The sequence below is a fragment of the Malaclemys terrapin genome, chromosome 3 (assembly GCF_027887155.1).
Source record: "Malaclemys terrapin pileata isolate rMalTer1 chromosome 3, rMalTer1.hap1, whole genome shotgun sequence".
Lineage (NCBI taxonomy): Eukaryota > Metazoa > Chordata > Testudines > Emydidae > Malaclemys > Malaclemys terrapin.
In genome coordinates, this window is record NC_071507.1 from 195,496,455 (window position 1) to 195,519,535 (window position 23,081).

Sequence of the window (23,081 nt, forward strand, 5' to 3'; positions counted from 1 at the left end):
CTAACCTTACCTGAATCCATTCTCTGCCACTGACAGTTCAGTTCCTCCACTGATTACAGTTGCTGGCTAGTTGTGGTACATCTTCCTACATCATGCCAATGCATTCAATAGCTTCTATCACTGTCTTCTGCCAGCTCTTCCTCGGCCTTCCTCATTTTCTCCTGGGGTGTACCCAATTCAATGCTCACTCAGCATGCCTCCCATCTTCCATATGGTGTACATGTCTCAGCCACCTAAGCCTTCTTTCTTTGATTATATTTTCTAACAAACCCAAAGCTATCAGCTGCCTTACCCTCGCTTTGTTATTTTATCTCTCCATTAAATATGTAGTTGTTTAACTAAGAAAGTAAATGAACTGGTGGGTAGGTTGCTGGGCACTGCCCTCTACTGGATAGAATCAGAACTGCTTAACTGTGTGTCATTGATAGAGCTGATGAGATTTTCTGAATTTCGAGTTCTTGATAAAATGTGAAAAATGTTGAAAAAGTTCCCCAATGAAAATTTTCAGGTTTTTCAATCAGCTCATGGAAATTTCTTAACAACCAAAAAATGTCATGGAAATGTCAACATTTTTTGAAAAATTGAAAAATCAGCAAAAATGATTTTTTCTACTTGTTTGATTGTTTATTTTACTAGCACTAGTTATTAACATTCTGCTGAATGTTACGCTTCAGCTCAAGCAGTAGGGGACTTTGCTTATAGACCAGTAAGGTTTGAGTTCTAGACTTACTAACTTTGAAGTTTAAAATTGTTATTATTTATTATTTAGATTCCAGTAATGCCCGGGATGCTCAATTATGGATCAGAACCTCATTGTACTAGGCACTGTACTAACAGAACAAAAATAGTCCATGAACCAAGGAGTTTATAATCTAATAAGCTGTGATGCACTGTCCAGGAAAAATCATGAAGTTGTAGTGACCACAGATGTGTTACAGGATCAAAGGCTGTAGAACACCTGCAGGCAATAGTCCAAAACTCATACCACTGACTTAAAGTGGAGAGAAACAGGATATCACTTTGATTGGCATTCACTGTAGACATAACCAAATGTTGAAAATCCATAACCACACCAGAGGCAGATAGTCCTTGATAAACTCTTTCAATTCCCCAAGGAGCCATTGAAAACAATTACTCTGTCAGGGCCAAAAAGCCCACATGGCAACTTCAATTACTTACACAAGTCTAGCACAGATCCACTGTTTCAAAGCGTCCTCATTCTCAAAAGATCCATTGACAAGCCAGTTGCACCACAGGCATATCTACCTGTACAAGACTGCATGAAGTGCTTCCCATCTCACCTCTTAGACCTGGTCTGGAGCCCACCACAGGCTCATTTTATGGTTACATCCCAGAATAGAACGACTGCTGTGAGACAATAGATCAATGACCTCTATAGTCCAGCATCCTGTCGCCAAGAATGACCAATGGCAGATGCTTCAGAGGAAAGTGTAAAACCCTTACAAAACATCTAACTCTGCAATGCTATAACATAGGGGAAATGTCTTGACGACTTTGACTGTTAATCAGCTGATGCATGATGATGTAGGACCAGAAGAATGATTTTCCAAGTCAAAAACTTATGAGATATGTGAGCTAGAGGAAAGATGGTGTAGTGGTTAGGGTGCTAGGCTATGACTAGAGAGACCTAGGTTCAGTTTCCTGCTTTGTCACAGGTTTCTTGAATGATCTTGGGCAAGTCATTTAGTCTCTCTATGCTTCAGTTCCCCATCTGTAACACAAGGGTAATAGTACTTCCCTACCTCACAGGGTTTCTGTGGATGAATACGTTAAAGATTGGGAGATATTCAGCTGTTAAACACATCTTGTCAAAAACCTATTTGCCCCAACATAACCCACTGCATAAGGAGCGTGGGAACCTGTCAAACCTCTGGCACAAAACAGGTGATGTCCTCCTATGCCATCAGCTCTAAATCTTCCACTCCATTGCATGACCATCATTCAGCTAAGGACACAAAATACAGCTATGGAGCTAAGGTCCTATGGTGATCAATATATTAGCGTTACTTTCATTGACACACAGATCGATAAGTAGTTATCATTTGAGTGAGTTATTCTAAGCCAGCAATGGTTGCTTGCTTGCTTGCTTGCTTTCTCCAGTATTTGTTTAAGCATCAGTGAAAGTAATTATAGATTACAAAGGGTATGTTGTTCATCACCTGAATTTAGGTCCTGTATTGAGAGAAAATTTGAGAAAACAGTGATCTGCTCACAGTTGCAGATATTCCAGGTGTCGCAAAAGAGGCAACATTCATCTAATGAAATGGTTTCCTGTGAATTCTTGACTCAGCTCTAATGCACATTAACATACACATAAATCGAGTCAAACTTTTTTGACCTTCAGGTCAGCCAGGTCTGAAATTTGGGTGTGAGTTCTGGTTGGTCCTAATATCACACAAATTGGTTTGCCCATCCCTGGCAGCCAAGGAAATAATGTTTTCATATGTGAATTGAGCAGATTCGTAGTAGAGCCACCGAGGAGTGTACATTCAGCTGGGTAGACACCCAGTCTCTCATTGCATTTGCAAAATTGAATAGCGAGTTGGACATCTGAGCACTTGCCCCGTCTGATTTGCACTCAAAATTCAGCTGCAGGCGTAAAAGGGAGGATGTGTATTTTGTGGGTGCAATGGAAAAAAGGAGCAAAGTTTGTGGCTGCAACTTGCACCCAGCACAGGAAATAACCCTTCTGGGAATGTATCCCCCTAAGTCATTAACAGTCCTCATTTGGCCCTGATTGGAGTTAAGCATCCCTCACGTCCCTGCTCCGTGCTGCTCAGACTGTGACTGTGACCATGATGAGGCGAGCTGGGGCAACTTGCCTGATACAGCTGGCGGCAAGCAAGGGAGCAGGGAGGCAGTGGATAGAGCATCGGCAAGGAACGTAGCCAGTGGGTGGTGAAGGGGTAAGCAATGGGAGGACCCTGACCCCACCCACTCGCACCCTGGCCTGAGTAGATGACTGGATGCAGAGCGAGGAGAACGCTGCTCCACGGAAAGGAGTAGTAACTTGTTTTCCCTTAGAGCATGAGAAGTACTGTGCCTCTTGGAGTCACAATTCACTCTCTGGTCTGCTCCTGGGACCGCGTGCTCATGTGCCATCCCTTCATCAGGGCTGCCTGCAGAATCACAGGCTGTCCCAGAGCGAGTAACTATGGAACCCCATGGAGTCGTTTTTCCAGAGACACTTCTCTGCCTGGGAAGCCACTTTAAAGTAGGTTACTGCTCTCTGTCAGTTTTCATGTATAATGCAAAGCTGCTTTTCTCCCCCTTCAATCTACAGCCCTATTTAACGACTTCTGACATATCGGGAGGGAAGAGATAGGAACCGAGCACTTGGCTCAGTTCTGACACTTCCCGGAGTCAAATCCTAACAACTTTTAAGCTGAATGTTTCCAACAGGTAGAACCTGGAGGTAGAACTGACAGGCATCCTAGGTGTGTTAGATCATTTATAAGCCAAAGCACTTGACTGATTTCTGTTGTTAAAAGAGTCTTTTTTCCCCCTCTAAGGGCCTGATTCATTAAAACTGTATACTCCATATGCATACACTTCTCTGTAATTTTACCAGAAAAAGTGCTGAATCCCTCTCTTTGGATACAAGTCTGCACTGATGCAAACCTTTCAACAAGTCAGCTCGCAGAGCCATATTCACTGCCCCCATTTACAAGAGGCAGGCTGGGTAAACCCAGACTAGCTCAGAGGTTGCTAGTCTGTTATCGCTTATGGGGTTCCACCTTTAGCGTAAGGGGGTTGTGGTACTGAAGATCAACCCCAATAGATGATCCCTGAGGGAATTAGTTACAAAAGTGGCACCCAAAAGGACTCAAACTTTAATAGGCCTCAGATACGCAGGATGAGATGATTTTAACAGCAGAGTTGTGTAATGTACATTTGCACGCTTCCCTCCACTGGCTGTTCTGCAAGAGGATAGCAGCCCACTATTGCTGCCAATCAGTGGAGTTACTCCTTTAGCCCAAGAATAGAGATGGTCGAGCTGGTGTGAACATTTTTGTCTAAATGCTTGTAGAGACCTATTGGTTTTGAATAAGTTTTTATCAGGCCTGGGATGCAACAGAGAAAGAAAGGGGCAACTTCCTTATACTTTATAGCCTGATAGTGCAGGCCTTTGGGTGGGATATGGGAGATGCTGCTTCAAATACCTGCTCTGCCTAAGTCAGAGTGATGTGGGATGAAAAACTCTCCTCTGAATGAGTCCTGATTTCAGTGGATGGGCACAGAGCTCAGATTTCAGCCTGAAGGGAACATTTTGACACACTTCCATTTCAGGGAAAACATTCAAAAGTTTTTGATGCAGAACAAAACCAGATTTCAAAAGTTGCTGCAAAATGGAATTACTGTCCTCCGGTCAGCCCCAGGAGAGAGGTCTGTGTTGAGTTGTAATAGGTCCTGGGTTCAGACACTGTAGATGACCCACAGGTAGTTATAACATGGACATAATGAACAGCAGCAGGGGCAAATAGATCTGGGAACATTTTGCTCCACAGTTCCCACTGCTGCATTTGGTTGTAGAGCTGGGGTTAGCAGGACCCAGGACGGGGGCTAGGCGAGGCACTTTATGCACATTTGGCCAGTTTTCACATGCAAATATCATCTTGCCTGCACAGTGTCTGTACAAATTTTGCAGACAAGTTTAGGGTATGCCTATCATGTTAATAGGCTTTCAAACATACCTTGCCACTAGTGTAGACAAAATTTAACCCTTTAAAAGTGTGTTAGCTGACTCAGCTAACACATCTTTAAAGGTGTTAAAACTGTTCCATTCTAGGTGCAAAAAGCATGTGTAAAAACAGGTCAGGAAACCTGTTTTCCAACACAACCTGTTTCTTTAATCTAGACAGGGTCCTACAGAGAGGCTTGTGAAGATTCTGCTGACAGTGTCCGTCTACTGATGCTTTTGGTCATTTTGTGCTGTCATATATCATTGCAATCTAAACGATTTTTGTGCTAGGGCTGGACTGACAGACACTACACCAATACAGTTGAATTGTTATGATGTCTGGTGTGGGTATCAGCCTCACAACGGAGATTGCATGGATCCCTTTTAAATGATTCCCCTTTTCTTTTAGACAAATATGTAAAGAATTCCAGGACCTATTGAGTCAAGACAGATCGCCCCTCGGATCGTCAAGACCAACTCCAATATTAGACCTCGACATCCAGAGACATTTAACACACTTCAGGTATGACCTTTGAAGTCATTTTGTGGTGCAACTTCCCAAAGAAAGACAAAGGCTTAGGTTAACTGAATAGGAGAGATCTTGGAGAGGTGAATGGGAAGTCTTTTAAACTGGATTTCTTCTACAGGAACTGATAGATATTTTGTTTCTGCTTAGAAGGACAAAATTCCAAAGCTGGATCTCATAGGGTACATCTTCACTACCCACCGAATCGGCGGGTAGTGATCAATCTATTGAGGATCGATTTATCGTGTCTAGTGTAGACGCGAAAAATCAATCCCCGATCGCTTTGCCATCGACTCTGGAACTCCACCGTGGCGAGAGGTGGAAGCGGAGTTGACGGGGGAGTGGCAGCCATCAATCCTGCGCCGTGAGGACGGGAGGTAAGTCGAACTAAGATATGTCGACTTCAGCTACGCTATTCTCGTAGCTGAAGTTGTGTATCTTAGGTCGATCCCTCCCCTTCTGTAGACCAGGCCATAAAGACTCTGCATTCAAATACAGTGGCACCTGTTCTCTTATCTCCCCACAGTTCGGACTACAAGGGTGTGAACAGCAGAGAGATGAGCTGTAACTCCTCCATGTGGATGCTGCAGGTGTGAACTAAAAGGCTCCTAGTTTGCATTAACAGAGTCCCCTTCAAACAGGGCTACTTTAATGAGAAGTAGGAACCTTTCACTTTGCACCCACAGTGTCCACATGGGGGAGTTACAGTGCAGCACGTTGGAGCACACCGCTATTCACACCCCTGGCGTTCAAACTGTGGGGCAGTGGACACATTACCTAAGAGTCACAAGAAGGGAAACATACAGAGCACCAAGCAGCCTTAATTGAGATTACAGCCGCACTGTACATACACATAGTGCGAGAAAGTCCCTGCCCCAAATTGCCTATGGTATAAATAGATCAAAGGTGGAAGCAACGGCATCAGAGCGGTGGCCCCCTCATTTCTACAAAGGTTCTTGCCCCCTTGGCTAGAAGAAAGGAAGTATTATCCTGCCCATACCACTTGAGGTGCAGTGAGATTCAAGGCCAGATTTTCAAAGGTATTTAGTCACCTAAAGATGCAGATAGACATCTGGTGGAGTTTTCCAAAGCACTGAGGTGCCAAATTCCTTCTGACTGAAACAGGAGTTAGTTAGGCACTTTTGAAAATCTCACTAAGTACCTATCTGCATCTTTAGGCACCTTTGAAAATCGGGCCCTAAGTGACTTGGCTAAGGTCTATGGCAGAGCTGGGGACGGAACACACAGCTCCCAATTCCTAGTCTAATATCTTGATTACAAAATCATCCTTCCTCTCTTTGCACATAAACTACCATGAGCTTCAGGTAGGGTCTATGTCAGCCAGACAGCCCTTAAGTATTTTTGCACAAGACAGGAATAGTAGCAGTTGAAGCTTTACATCATCCTGTTGCTACACCTCTGCCCTGACCCGGAAATTGGGAGAGGAAAATTAAGTCTTCGTGGTTCAGTAGTCCCTGGCCTTTCTGCTGAGACTGCCAACAAAGCTTCTGGTTACTGCCAGTGGAGGAAATGGTTTCAGTGCGGTGCACTGGGCTGTGCAAGTTATTTATTAACCACTAAATAACTTGATTGAAATGATCAATTTATTTCACGTAAGCCACTGAAGAGCCATCAAATGGTACCTGCTAAGAGCTAACAGAAGAGAACATAAGAACATAAGAGTGGCCATACTGGGTCAGACCAAAGGTCCATCTAGCCCAGTATCCGGTCTTCCTACAGTGGCCAATGGCAGGAGCCCCAGAGGGAATAAACAGAACAGGTAATCATCGAGTGATCTATCCCCTGTCGCTCATTCACAGCTTCTGGAAAAGAGAGGCTAGGGACACCACAAGAGCTGCAAGTAAACTGCTCCCACAAGTAGCCATTTGGAGTGTCTCATGCCAACAAATTGTATTTGGTGCTACAAAACCCAGGAACAATGTTGCGTGCTCTCTAGCACCATCTACTGGCACCTTATCTATTAACTAACTACACATACCACTCTCTTTTACGGCACAGTCCTGTAAGAGTAATGGCTTTCAGTCCTTACCATCCTGGACTGAGTTCCCATTAATAGTCCTCTGAGCCATGCAGTACTCAGTGTCTCCTGGGTCTTGTTTCCCCTTTACTCACACACAGATGCACACACACATAGAGCTCCCATCAATCATAAGCTGATATAAATGGGACCATCCTGTTGAGGGAATGGATAAGTCACATTATATGCACACAAAGCAAATGTGACACAATGCAGCTAATCATGGTATGTTTTGCACATTACATTAAATGGGATTTAAAAGGGACACAGAGGGAACGGACCTAATACTGAAGTCAAGATTCCCATCCTCCCCTTTGCTGCCCTGTGTGATACAGGAGGGTCAGGGAGCAGTGGGAGAGTGGTAGAGGGGAAATATATAAGCCCTAGGCTAATTAAGGCATGGTTCCCTGTAGACTAGGGAGGGTTGCTACAGGTTAATTGGAGCACCAGCAGTCAATTAAGGCCCTGTCAGGAACCTAATAAAATCCCCTGCTTCAGGCAGTCAGAAGAGGAGGAAGGAGAGAGGACTGAAGCTTGGAGGTGTGTTGTGAGATTGGAAAGACCAGAGAACCGAAGTAAGGGAGACTTGTCCCGGCAGGGCAGGGAGACTCCCTTCCCCAGTGTCTAAGGACTGAGAGTAACCCCACTCATGGGGGCAGAGGGTAAGAAACCTGCAGGGGTTGAGAGGGGCTGGGACTCAGAGTGAGGAGCAAAGCCAGACCCCTCCCCCGCTTCCCTCCTCTCCCACCTACCAGGGCCATTAGTGGGTGCCCAAGAGCAGAGGCAAGGGGTGGCGTCTTAGCCCCCTGCCAAGAAAAGCACGGGACCCACCATACTAACATTGGCCATCTTGTCATGCCTGCTACACTGGGACTTCAATCCCAACTGCTAACATCCTTGAGGATGCTTAACTTCATCTTCAATGGGACTACTCAGGTGCTTAAATTTGGGCATGTGGTTGAGTACCTTGCTGAATTGGAGCCTAAAGGCAGAACTTCCTTCACCGGTCACTTGATTGGCTTTGGCCTCGATGCGGTTTACATCAGTCAATAGGCGAGGTCAAGAGGGTAAAAAGTCTAGGACAATAAAATAAGAAACGGGCTTCAGCCAGACATTCCCCAGGTTAGAGAAGTGGCGATTGTAATCGGAACCTGAGTCAGAATTTCAGATCTGTCCTCTAACTCTATAATGGGACAAACCAATTCCTGGATCCAAACACCCTGAAATGTTGGGATGGGCTTGGACCCATCTTTAAATTAAATGTTGTCCAGACTTTGATCCCGAACATTTCAGACATGGTTAAGGCTATGATTATGTCATGGAATCTGAGACTTCCATTGACCTCCATGACATTTTCTGCCCCACAGCTGGAGCTCCCAGCCATTCCTCCTGCCCCCACAGCTTCCAGCCCCTGCCCTGGTGGGGGGACCCTGCAGCTCCCAGCCATGGTGGTGGGACTCCCTGGAGCTCTCACTCGCCGTAGGTGGCGGGAACCCTCCAGAGCCGCTCTGCTGCAACGTCGGGGGGACCCTGGAGCTCCCACTCACGGCAGTGGCGAGGGACCCTGGAGCCCCAGCAGCAGTGGATGCTGAGTTGAACCTGCCTCCCCATTTTGTTATGGATTTTTTTAGTGAAAGCTAGGGACAGGTCACAGCTTCCGTGAATTTTTATTTATTTCCCGTGACCTGTCCATGACTTTTATTAAAAATATCTGTGACAAAATCTGAGCCGGAGACATGGTTGCTAACATTCCAGGGTGCTGTTATGCCCTCTAGTGGTCACACAGAGAAGTAGCTGTTCATCACCTTCCTCACGATAGGAAGGGACTTGATCACAATAAGCAGAAAGACCTGTGTGTGCTTGACTCCCAACACAGGTAGATCAGCTGGTCAACATCCACTACACTGATAAGAGAATAAACCATCTATCCCAGTGGGAGACTCACTCCCTAATTATAGACTCCATCGGACAGATTTACAAAAGAGCATGTTAGATGATGAGCTCTTTTGAAAATCTGGTCCTATTTGTTCAACATATTGTTAAAAAAGAATATATCCTTATTACCTTTGACACTATTAATCACTCCTCCATTATGTGGTGTACACTGACACAAACTTAGGTTGTGAGCTTTTGTGCAGTTCACAAACTGAGCACAGTTAAGCCTGTTCATTTCTTGAATGGGAGGCCTTCGGGGAAAAGCTCTGATGTTGCAGGAAGGGGTGCTGGGGATTTAGTGTTGCTCTTTGTGCTGACAGTGTACTCTCCACGGTAGGTGATACTCTTCCTCCTGAGTCAGCTCATGTCCCCAGTTTACTACTATAGAGCCCTGGGCTGCTACGGAGGCCACCGATTGGAACAGAAACAAAACCAAGCTTCTGGTTTTTACTGGTTACTAAAGATCCCAGAGCAATGTCTACCAAAACAGGGGAGTCTGTTCAAATGTCCCAGCCAAATGATGATATAGGTAGCTACCGTACATTTGCCCTACTCTATGCTTCCACTGCTTTCATTGGATAAGGTATTATTCTTTTCTTCCTTACAAAAAAAATTGTGCATTGTTGAAGGCATATGGCTTTGCCTTGGTCCATCTCAGAGGACCACCTTTTGATGCTTGATGAAGTGATCGCCCTGTTCATTCAAGCAAGTTATCCACTGATGTAAGTAGGTATGACTCTAGTAAAGTCAAAGATATTGCAATAATTTATGGCAGGGATTAAATTGGCCTATACACTGTCATAATGTCCAGGGCTTTGATGCTCATGAAATGTATTAATTATTCATTCTTATTACATACATCAACATTGCAAAATTGTTTTTTAAAATAAATTGGTAGCCCTTTTTGATTGCAAAGATAATCATTAGTGGCATTATTTGTAATCTGAGCACCAATCATGTGCTCAGTGCTCTCCAAACATAATATTTCCCAGATGAAACAATAAAACTGAGGTAATGACCACTGGGGTCATCAACAATTCCGTGACATTTTTTAACAAGAGTACAAACCTGCTGTCCCAGCTCTATTCCAATATAATAATCTGTCTCGGAATACATTTTACCTCCTGTACTATGAGGAAGTTTATAATGTTGCATAGCTCTCTGTCCTGTGACAAAGCCACTAGATAGTTATTGGGGGGTTACAAACTTCAGACTTGCACTAGTTGTTCTGAAAGCTCACAAACATTTTGACAAACATAGAAAGAATATCAGGCTTTTGCCTGGAATCTCTCTCTCTCTCTCTCACTCTAATCTGAGCTGATTATGACTTTAGGTGGAAAAAATAAAAAACGGATGTAGTTTCACTCAGGTTTAGTATAAAGATAGTGGACTGGAAAATTCTGTTTACAGGTCTGTCGCATCTTATGCGCATTTAACATGCGCGATTTCAACTTTACGTGGTCGGCAAAAACAAAACAAAAACAAAAACAAAAAACAAAAAAAGAAGAGAAAAATAACAATTTGAATACTATACCTGTAGTGCGGGCAATTTCGCCCGCCATTGAACTCAATGGAATTTTGGCTATACACGGTTTTCGATTTACGTGCTAACCGCGGAACGGAACCCCCGCATAAGATGAGACAGACCTGTACTCTCTTTCATAAGACAAGAACAAGGGAATGTGGAATGAAATTGGAAGGTGGCAAATTCAAAACAGATAAGAAGAAAAGCAGCGTGAGAAAAGAGTTTAACAGAAAAAAAGACTGCACATTTACATGGACAACATAAATGGATAGTAAATATTAGGACATAAACAAGAGCTTTGGAAGGGATATAAATTCCCATGCACAGAGCAGAATCTAGCCTTTTCTTATTGGGCACGATGAGGAATTTTTATCTAGGAACAAGCTTATCCCATAACTGCCAACTGCAGAGTTTCTTGCATCTGGTACTAGCTAGCATCAGTGACCAGATGGAGCACAGACAGATCTGACACAGTATTGTAATTCCTATGTTCCAATGTTTTAATTCTTCACCTCAAATCAGGCAGTGGCATCTCTTGTTGAGACTCCCCCCCCTCCCCCCCCCCGTTCATCAAGATACTCAAGCATGTGTTTAAGGACAGGAATAGTCCCACTGAAGGAATAAGAGTTTCTAGGTTTGCTCAAATGCAAAACTTAAAGCTCACGCAAGCTGAAAGCAAGGAAAAGCTTCAAAGAATCCCCCTGTGAGCCTGAAAACTGCTGAGTTTCACACAACTCTAGTAGACAGGCATAAACCATAGGCTCATCTACACGACTGATACAACCATGTTTGTGCAGTTAGCTTCTGACATGCCTATCTGGCCTGAATACAGAAAACACAGTTTCAGCAGCTCTACACTGCAAGTGTACAGTGTATTAACTATGTTCGACTATCCACTGATACCATGCAGCCATGTTTATATCGGTGCACTCTGGGAAAATCTGAGCAATTATCCTATACTGCGTGAGTCTGGATAGAGGATTTGGGGTGTTTTTCAAACTTCCCTTGCTAATGCCCTCTGAGATGGCTTCCTGCAAAGAGGATTGGGAAGCAGAAAAGTGCTAAACCTGGTTACAAAAGCATAGTTAGGTTTTCCGATCTACACGACAAAAGGATCATGCTAAGTCTGAGTTAAAGGATGACAATAACATGAGTTACCCGACAGGCAGCAAACACTGGTATATGTTGCAGAGCCGTGAGTTAGGAAATGTGTTTCTGTGTCATGTATGGATCTGAACTAGGTTTGGAGTTAATCATTCTATAACCTGGCTACAAACATGCTGAAAGACTTTAGTACAGACAGGACTTATGGGAGAGCTTTTGCACAGCTCCTGGCAGAATGCATCACTTAGTTCAGGAAGTGAGCACGCGAATCCTGGGAAAACTCAGGGCCATCCAAAGGCTGGGAGCATTTGTGAAACCACATTGATGCCTGCCTCTCAGTGGCTTTTTGTTTGCTTCTAGTGACCAGCCCACATATAGAATTGTATGAGTCTGCTACTACCTTTGTTTTTTAAGTTCAAGTAGTGGGGGCTCATGCATCTGATCCAGAGAGCCCAAGTTCAAGACCTGCAGTAGCAAAAACACAGTTATGGGGTCCTAATTACCCTTGTACAGGGTTTTGTCACCAAATCTGCCACAGGCGCTCTCTAGTGGTCAAACATGACTCTATGAATTTTCAATAGAAAAGAAAAATCTCTCCAAGCACAAAATGATATTAGCAAAGAAAGTACCCAACGGGCTTCTGTAGCCTGAAAGGGCAACGTCCATCATCCCACACTGCCTTTTGCATTCTGACTATTCCCAAAACACTAATAAGTCATGGAAGCAAAGTAAAATGAAATGTTTTATTGGGGGATTTAAGGAAATTCCAGGCTAACATCAGCATAGAAAATTTTACATGCTTCAGATTTTAAATGTAGGCCCTAGATATCATAATGGTAGCTGCTTTCAAAATAATGTTGGCATGTGAAAAGAAAGAAAGAAAGAAAGAAAGAAAGAAAGAAAGAAAGAAAGAAAGAAAGAAAGAAAGAAAGAAAAATTGCCAAGTACTGTACAGTACATTTTAAATGGCTTTTACTAATAACAATTTATGCCAAAAGTGACTAATGACTTAGGGTACCTCAGGTTTTGGGTGCCCAGTTTGAAATACTTTAGAGAGTCTTGATATTCAGAGGGTGTGTGCTCAGTATTTCTTTAATATCAAGCCCTTTCAAGGTGTCCCAAGTGAAGCACACAAAACCAAATCACTAGTCACTTGTGCAAATCTTGGTTTAGGGCTAACCTTACATTTGTTTCTGACCCAAAATTCCCATTGGATTTGGTGGAAGCTGTGTGTGTGTGTGTGTGTGTGTGTGTGTGTGTGTGTGTGTGTGTGTGTGTGTGTGTGCAAGGAACATAGGACGGGCCCTTTAACTTATTGAAAGTGAAATAATTTTTTAAAATGTATGGTGAAATCCTGCCCCATTGAAGTCAACGGTAAAACTCCCATTGACTTTAGTGGAGCCAAGATTTCAACTCTAATTCACTTTTCAGTACATCAAGGATATAAATATTTCCCCATTACATTACTTAGCTACTATCTTTGGATTTGTAACTGTAAAAAGCGCCCATATACAGGCTCTGGGCCCCTCGCCAATTATTTAAAATTACAAAACCAAACACAAATTTCACTCAAACCATTCCTTATGCCAAGCACAGCTCATAATCACTGCTAGAAGTCCCCACCCCCAACCACCATTTATCAGCCTATACCTCAATCCCTCTAACCGTCTTCAAAGGTCAAGTGAAACAAATGGTTACAGATTCAGTTCGGTCAGAGTGGTCACCACTGTCACAGACCCGTGAATTTTTCCCTTTATACAGACCAGCTGCCATATATTAACAGTTGGTTAATTCATTTTAATGTAGTCCCATTTCAAAGAAGACTAGAGCAAAGCAACCAAACAACCGGTTAATGTGCTGCAGTTTGCTCCAAGTGAACAATTCATTAGTTTGCTTTGGTTCAGTCCCATTTCAACATAAGAACGGCCATACTGGGTCAGACCAAAGGTCCATCTAGCCCAGTATCCTGTCTACCGACAGTGGCCAACGCTGGGTGCCTCAGAGGGAGTGAACCTAACAGGTAATGATCAAGTGATCTCTCTCCTGCCATCCATCTCCACCCTCTGACAAACAGAGGCTAGGGACACCATTCCTTACCCATCGTGGCTAATAGCCATTAATGGACTTAACCTCCATGAATTTATCCAGTTATCATTTAAACGCTGTTATAGTCCTAGCCTTCACAACCTCCTCAGTTAAGAAGTTCCACAAGTTGACTGTGCACTGTGTGAAGAAGAACTTCCTTTTATTTGTTTTAAACCTGCTGCCTATTAATTTCATTTGGTGACCCCTAGTTCTTGTATTATCGGAATAAGTAAATAACTTTTCCTTATCCACTTTCTCCACATCACTCATGATTTTATATACTTCTAGCATATCCCCCCTTAGTCTCCTCTTTTCCTAGCTGAAAAGTCCTAGCCTCTTTAATCTCTCCTCATATGGGACCCTCTCCAAACCCCTAATCATTTTAGTTGCCCTTCTCTGAACCTTTTCTAGTGCCAGTATATCTTTTTTGAGATGAGGAGACCACATCTGTACGCAGTATTCAAGATGTGGGCGTACCATGGATTTATATAAGGGCAATAAGATATTCTCCGTCTTATTCTCTATACCCTTTTTAATGACTCCTAACATCCTGTTTGCTTTTTTGATTGCCACTGCACACTGTGTGGACATCTTCAGAGAACTATCCACGATGATGCCAAGATCTTTTTCCTGATTCGTTGTAGCTACATTAGCCCCCATCATATTGTATGTATAGTTGGGGTTATTTTTTCCAATGTGCATTACTTTACATTTATCCACATTAAATTTCATTTGCCATTTTGTTGCCCTATCACTTAGTTTTGTGAGATCTTTTTGAAGTTCTTCACAGTCTGCTTTGGTCTTACCTATTTTGAGCAGTTTAGTATCATCTGCAAACTTTGCCACCTCCCTTTTTACCCCTTTCTCCAGATCATTTATGAATAAGTTGAATAGGATTGGTCCTAGGACTGACCCTTGGGGAACACCACTAGTTACCCCTCTCCATTCTGAAAATTTACCATTAATTCCTACTCTTTGTTCCCTGTCTTTTAACCAGTTCTCTATCCATGAAAGGACCTTCCCTTTTATCCCATGACAACTTAATTTACGTAAGAGCCTTTGGTGAGGGACCAAAGAGGACTAGATCAAAGCAAACTAACCAACTGTTAATGCACGGCAGCATGGTCCCCATGGTTACCACTACTATCACGTGAAATATCTATTTTTTACCATGACTGTGCGGTGGATTATGCATAATTTTACTGTGACAAAATCTTATTCATCGTAATGGTACATGGCAAGATATATGTGATACTGTGGCATCACAATCACATGGATGTATCATAAATGTTGCATATAAGGTATTTATATATTACCTATCATTGTAGTATCTGAGCCCCTCCCAATCATTTAATATATTTACCCATCTTGACACCCCTGTGAGGTAGAAAAGTGCCATTTTGTAGATGAGGAGCCAAAGCAGAGAAAGACTAAGGCCCAGATCCTCAAATGTATTTGGGTTCCTAATTCCCATTCACCTTTCAGTATATGGGCCCAAGTGACTTGCCCAAGGTCACACAGGATGTCTGTGGTTGAGCAGGGATTTGCACCCAGATCATAGATTAGCACCCGAACCACTGGACCATCCATCATCTTGTAAGGCTTCAGACAGACTCCAGCAATATGTGACCTTTACAAACCTTTTCTCTGAACTTGATTGGAGTTTTACTCTCATGATAGCTCCCATAACCAGGACAGTTAGGCATGGTGTTGGGATTGATTATATATTTGTTACAGCTCTAATTGTCTGGGGAGGATGAGCGGGGGGGACATGAGATGCCAGGGCCACATCATTCTTTTCAGAGTAACTCTTTTAAAACCATAATTACATTACAAAGCCATTGAATATGGTGACATTTCACCAGCGACCATCCCTGGGTGATGAACTCCTCCCAACATGACTTCTTCATTATCTCTTAGTCCCCACATACTATTTAATCAAAACAAAGGTCTGTTTTCTTTATTTAGACACAGATAATTCTTCATAGACTAAGGTCACAGCAGTGAGATTTTCAAAAGCACTTAAGGCCTGGTTCTCATACAGTTTTTGGACCAGAATAACTATGGCCTGCTCTATACTTAAAATGGAGGTCTACATTACTATGGGTAGGGGTGTGAAATATCCAAATGCCTGAGCATGGCAGCTATGCTGACCTAAACCCCTGGTGTAGACACAGCTAGACTGGTGGAAAAATGCTTCTGTTGACCTAGCTACTGTTGCTCAGGGAGGTGGAATTAGTAGTGACAGAAAACTTCCTTCTGTCGCTCTAGTGTGTGTCTAAACTACAGCACTACAGTGGGATAGCTATTGCGCTGTATCTATGCCCATAGTGTAAACATGACCTATGTCTGTTAGGGGTGGGATTGTTTTACTGATATAGGGCTTGTCTACACTGGCACTTTACAGCCCTGCAACTTTCTCGCTCAGGGGAGTAAAAACACCCCCCCCGAGCACTGCAAGTTTCAGCGCTGTAACATGCCAGTGTGGACAGTGCACCAGCGCTGGCGCTGGGAGCTATACCCCTTGTGGAGGTGGGTTTTTTAGAGCCGCAACTATATAAGCCCCGTTAAAGCACTGCAGCTTGCCAGTGAAGCCGTGCTCATAGGTACATTGTGTTAATACTAATATAGCTTGTTCCTTTTCATCTATACAGTATAAGCATCTTTATACCAATATGGCCTTGTCTACACTTGCAAGTTAGAGTGCATTAAATCAGCCCCAGATGCCCTAACTCCTGAGGTGTCCACACTGGCAAGGCACTTAGAGCGCCAGGACTCCGTGGCTGGAGCGCTCCTGGTAATCCATCTCCACGAGAAGCATAGAGCTTGCTGCACCCCGGCTGGAGTGCCGGGCTGTCAATGTGGATGATGTGTTGCATTACTGTGTTGTGATTGGCCTCCGGAAATGTCCCATAATCCCCTGAAGTCAAGTGGCCACTCTGGTGATTGTTTTGAACTCGTGTGCTAAGCAGGGCATGCTGCACTATGGTGTATAGTGACCACTAGTTTATATTTGCTCTCTAGTGAAATGCTGAGTGTTGTCAGTCTTGTGACAAAACATTTTAGGGTCTGGGTCTTGGCTGCCTTGGTTTTCCATATGGACTCTCGTGATAGGTGAAATCAGCCACAAGATTTGAGCTCTGTGGAGCAGGATGTTTTTGGTGGAGGTCCCTAGATTCTAGAACCGTCTTTTCTGTCCCATCAGAACTCATCTTTGCTCTCCATGGTATAGAAAAGCCCATCCTTTTATGATGGCATTTTCCTAACGTGTTCGGCTATGAAGGGAGCTGACTGGGTTAGTGTCTTTGAAACTGCAGGCTAGCTGTATAGTTTTATAGAGTTCTCTATTCCTGTAGTATCTGATACCTTTACTCAGACTCCACACACGTTCCCGAGGGCTTCCTTATGCCACTTAACCTGAGGAAAGGTATCCGAATCAAGCCCTTAGATCCTGCAAATGAAATACAAAAGGACTCTTGATGTCAATGGGAGCACTTGTGGCGTTAGGTGCCACTCAGCATGAGTAAGGAAATCAGGTTCTGTTTTAGTTCTTGCTTCAGTTGCTGGGATCTCATCTGGGAGCTGTGTGTGGTTACTGCCAATTGTCTGCAGCGTGTTGTGAAATTTGGATAGTCACTTATGTTTTTTGGGGATGATCATGTTCCCAGAAGCTTGGGCAGTGGGTGCCTGTTTCTGTTTTTGCTTTTTTAATTAGGGTATTAAAAATTGGTGCAGATGGCACCACCCATGGAGAGTGAGCATGTTTTTTTTTTGCAATGCAATGGCACGCCACCCGCCTGGGGTGAGCAGGAGTGCTCGAGGTAGCTGCCAAACTAGAGTCCAAGCCTTCAGGCACACTGGGATGTTTTAATTTTAAGTAAGGACATCATTAATACATGAGCAGCCATAATTGCATCATAACACTAGGCATGCCTGTAGGCAGGAATATATGCCGGGTGTACTAAAGCATAATGGTTATAACACAATGACCCTAAATAACTTCTTCCATGTGAAGATCTCAATGCATGGTACAAAACCCAGTTAATTTAGCCTTGCAATATTTCTGTGCTATGTTATTGCCCCCATTTTGGAATGGTGAAGTGACTTACTTAGAGGTCACACAAGGAGGAGGGCAGAAGATTTGGGAATACCTCAGGCCAAGATTTCCAAACTCAACTGCTTGATTTAGGCTCCTCAATCCGTATTTAGGTACCTTAATAAAAGTGACTTGATTCAGAGATGTTGAGCACCCTCTGATTGTTTTGATTTCAGTAGGCACCTCTGAGAACCAGGCCACTTTTATTTCAGTACCTAAATGTGTGTGCTATGGAACTGCAGTTAAATACTTTGCCCCAAGTCTTCAATCTCCCAGACCTGTGCATTAAACATGAGGCTATCCTTTCTCCTGTGACTGGAATAAACTCACTGTTACTGGTAAAGGGAAATTATCCAAGCTTTGCAGCATTTTCAAAGGGTTAAAAAAAATTGTGGGGCCAGGTGAATGACTGTGATAAAGAATAAAGGACATCTTCACTCAGCCTCGCTGTACCTTATCAATAAAACAGGGACAATAAATTATACACAGTGGGGCTGGTCCAAAAATTGTCTTCAAAACTGTTTCTTTTGGAGGAAGAGAGGCTGTGTATTATGGCGGTTGTGTGACTGGAGTGCATGATGGGAGATGTGATCCTATGAGGGAGCCCAACCTATAGAGAAGAAAGGGACGTTGAGATGCCTGATCTACAACTCCTGTGAGGCACTGAGGTGGCATTTCAGAATCAAAATATTTGGGTTTTTATTTTTCACTGAAAACATTATTTTTTCCCACAGAAAAATAAACCATTTTCCAATCAGCTCTAGTTATGATGCTGACTGGTTTGACACCAGGTATACAGCTCTTTTTTCAACCTATACATGGTTTGCAGACAGGTGGTGTTTTTTTACAGTTTTGTTCATTATTTGAGATCTGCCCACCTGTATACACCGATGGGCTGTTGGTGAGCTGATCCCTGGGAATGTTCAATATAGTATTCCCTCTTTGCTCTTCATGATGTGACAGGCCATCTTAGTCACCTGGTATTGTTTCTATTCCCTGACTTGATGACCAGAATGTTTAAAAACAGAGGGGGGTGGGGCTTGCATAAATCACTTCCACACAGTCCTTTGCACAAACGCATATTCTTACATATTCATGGGCCTTTGGCTTTTCTGTAATCATGTGGAAAACAAACAAAATGACAGTGCATACTGGCAACTATCAAAAGAACTTCATGGCTTTCACTTGAATATAAGCTAACAAATATTTGTTGTGTATTCCAGTGTACACAACCCTGGCCATTCCAAAATCATAAACCAGGCCCTGAAAGATCAGGAGTGTGGCTTAAAAATAATGAGATTAACCCCCGATTCCCGACATTTGGGTTCCTTTTACTTGCCTTCTGGTATAGCAGCCTTTAGGGTTTGTATTTTAGAGCTTTTCTCCACAGTCATGAGGGCTTGAAACTTACACTCTCAGAATGTAAATTGAGATCCTCTGTAATCACATGACTCCAGAAGCTTAGACTTTAAGAAAAACAGCAAATATCACATAAAATGGCAAGATTGGTGTAAATATTAATCTTTTGTCCAGTGTGCCAGGCACTTTCAAAACATAAAAAAGGCACTGTCCCTGTCCTTAGAGGAAAAGACTCTACAGTATGAATACATTTAGATTTTCCTCATTTACTATAACTAAAATGAAGGCCCAATGGGGCCTCCAGATATTATTATTCAGTAATTATTAAGTAGTTATTGTTAATGTTTTTTCCCATCTGTAAAATGGGGATAATGATGCTTAACACCTTTGAAAAGTGCTTTGGGATGTCTGGCTGAAAAATGCTACATAGTTATTACTCTATTATTGTTGTTGTTATTGTTGGGAACCCTCAGAAGACTAGGAGATTCAGATTCCAATGTCTAGAGACTTCTCCAAGGTGTCTGACCAACTAAACTCTCCACATTTCAGTCAGATATCTCAAAAGACCATGACCCTCCCTAAGATTTCTGGTCCTTCCTGCTTCTAGGAGAGGCAGAAAGTCAAGCCTGTCTTAAACGCAAGTGCCCTGCACTGGAACTTTTCTGCTGCTCCCAACTAGGGTTGCCAACTTTCTATTTGCAGAAAACCGAACACCCTTGCCCCGCCCCCTGCCCTGCCCCTTTCTCGAGGCCATGCCCCAACTCACTACATCCCCCTTCCTCTGTTGCTTACTCTCTCCCACCCTCGCCCACTTGCACCGGGCTGGGGCAAGGGATTGGGGTGTGGGAGGGAGTATGGGCTCTGGGGTGAGGGCTCTGGGGTGGGGCCATAAATGAGGGGTTCAGGATGTGGGAGGGGGATCCGGGATGGGTCACAGGATTGGAGTTCGGGGGTGGGATGAGGGCTCCAGCTGTGGGTACAGGCTCTGGGGTGGGGCCAGAGATGAGGAGTTTGGGATGTGGGATGGGGTCCTGGCTGGGGCAGGGGGTTGGGGTGCAGGAGAGGGTACGGGCTCTGGCCTAGGGGATGCAGGCTCTGGGGTGCAGCCAGAAATGAGGGGGGAGGGGGATCTGGGTTGGGGCAGGGGGTTGGGGTGCAGAAGGGGGTGCAGGATGTGGGCTCCAGGTGGCATTTACCTCAGGAGAATCCCAGGAAGCTGCAGCATCTCTCCGGCTCCTAAGTGGAGGCGCAACCAAGTGACTCTGTGTGCTGCCCATGCCTTCAGGCACCACCCCCTCAGGTCCCATTGGCCGCAGTTCCTAGCTAACAGGAGCGGCTGAGCTGGTGCTGGGGACCGTCCCTCCACCTAGGAGCCAGAGGTAGATGCCAGCAGCTTCCCAGGAACTGGGTAGGGAGCTGGGTAGGGACCCTGCCTGCGCCACCAACTGGATTTTTAACGGTCCAGTCAGCAGTGCTGACCGGAGCCGCCAGAGTCCCTTTTCGACTGGGCTTTCTGGTCGAAAACCGAACACCTGTCAACCCTACTCCCCACTCGCCTCCTCCAATTTCTTGTCAACAAACTCTCACTTATTTCTAAAATGTCTGGCCAGATTGGGGAGCCAAAATGCTGAGGAGACTTGTCCTTGCTCTGCAGAATACAGGAGGTGCTTCCCTGACAGCCCTGCAGGTGTTTTAGTGCATTCAACCACTCTCACCAATCTCTGCATCACAGGGAATCGCCCATGATAGCCAGTTGCTTTTTAGCTGCAGGGGTTAGTGGCTCTTTGGTGCTTGTTAGTGCAGTTCCTTAGCCAGCCAGAGGAGTCACCGCTGAGCAGCAGGGGGCATTCGCTTCCTGCAAGTGTAATTCATTGATCAGTGTGCATGTGTGTCCACCCCTGTGCCTGATCTACAGAGGATATGAGTATGTTACAGCCATACTTACAAAGTGTGGGTCTTTAGCTCAAGCTATAAGTACTTATGCCTTTTGCTTGCGAGGTCACGGGTTCAATCCTCTTTATTGTCCAAAACAGCCACTATCCCATACACTGCCTCTTCAGTATTTCCCCAGCAGCAGGATTTTGCCTATTGTTATATAACAAAAGATATAGAAGAGTGCTGCACCTTTAATCTCAAAGCACTTTATCAACTACATCTGTGCAGCACCACTAAAATGTAACCACTTTTGGGGTGCAGAGCGGAAGCAGCAGGGGGGAAAAAGACTGTGTTATGATGTAACCCATGCCTGCTTGGTGGGCTGTGCTGTCCCTCTCTAGTAGCATCTATACCATCTAGCGATTAATGAGTCTGCAACAGCCTTAGCTAAGAGGTATGTGGCTTTTAGCTCATGCAGTAGAGGCTCATATAATAAGCTTCAGATGTCCCAGGTTTGATCCTGATTACTGGGGTCTGTCAGCCTTATCATAACACTAGGACAAACCTTGACTAACTCTACCTTAGGATCCATAATGTCTGTGCATAGCAATCAGGCCCTGGGTTTTTAATGGTCTCATCTGGAAGACTCAGCAAACGATACAGAATTTATTTAATCTACCACAGAAAGATGTTGTTAACCCAGCAATTCCAGTGAGCATAGGGGACAGATTCTCAGCTAGTGTGAATCGGCATAGCCCCATTGAAGTCAATGGTGCTACATCCTCTGAGAAGCTGGCTCTAGGTGTTTCAAACCTGATCCTCCTATCGCAAAAACACCCCTTTGAAGTTGCATCTAGTCTGGTTTTCTTTTATTTCTTTCCTCCAAAGGCAATAAATATTTGAGGGGGAAAGTCTTGAATTTCACTACAAGACAATCAGTGCACGGTAAACTCTTCAATGTTTCTTTTCTTTCTGTCTCCCTGTCTCTCTCCCATGTACAGTTTGATCACTCACGGCTTTGGAACTCCTGCAATATGTGCTGCCCTAAGCACTTTCCAAACTGTTCTCAGTGAAATGCTGAACTACTTGGAAAAACACACATCGCACAAAAATGGAGGAGCAGCAGAATCTGGCCAAGGACACGCCAACTCGGAGAAAGCCCCCCTGCGGAAAACTTCAGAGGCTGCTGTGAAAGAGGGCAAAACAGAAAAGACAGACTAGCTACATCAAACAGAATCTATTTCCAGAGAGTCTTGCTGCTGATATTTTTTCTTTTTTAAATATATATATCATTGCGGGTGATTTATCTCCAGTGGACCAAAAAACAAAAAACAAAAAAAAGGGAGGGGGAAAAAAGAAAAAGATAAAAAAAAAAAAACCCTGAGAAAAGAAGTGTACAGTAATTGTGTGATGAAATTGTCACTTTTTTAATTTATGTTGCTCTAAACTATTTTTTTGTGCACGTAGTGTTTGATTGTTCCCAATGATACACTAACACTGTTTTTTATAAGCACTTCTGGACTCAGATGAGGTGGCACGCGTGATTTGTCCGGGCTAACTTGAAGCACTTTCTTATCCGGCAGCATAGTTAGGAATGGGGCAAGCGCCAGAGTCATGGGATATGCAGATCTGGCATTATAACTTTGCCCATGCGACGGATCAAATGGAAAGAGTGCCTCCTTCGCCCTACCAAGCTGGCCCAATCAGCTGACCATCAGGAGACAGTATGGAAACTTGGAAAGGGGAAAGAGAAGAACCTTTATGTCCTGGGAAGAGTGGACCACTCAATAGTTGGGCTGCACAGCCCAGTGTAGGAATTTATGGTAAATCTGCATT

General features: G+C 44.0%; 1 protein-coding gene across 1 annotated transcript in view; it reads left to right on the forward strand.

The window, feature by feature from the left end:
- TFAP2D (transcription factor AP-2 delta) overlaps positions 1–22,466 on the forward strand; it is a 53,853-nt gene extending 31,387 nt beyond the window's left edge. The window contains exons 7-8 of the mRNA XM_054024339.1: positions 5,112–5,225; positions 22,247–22,466. Coding sequence (XP_053880314.1) covers positions 5,112–5,225; positions 22,247–22,466 — 334 coding nt within the window. The remainder of the gene's footprint in view (positions 1–5,111; positions 5,226–22,246) is intronic.
- The last annotated feature ends 615 nt before the right edge of the window (positions 22,467–23,081 follow it).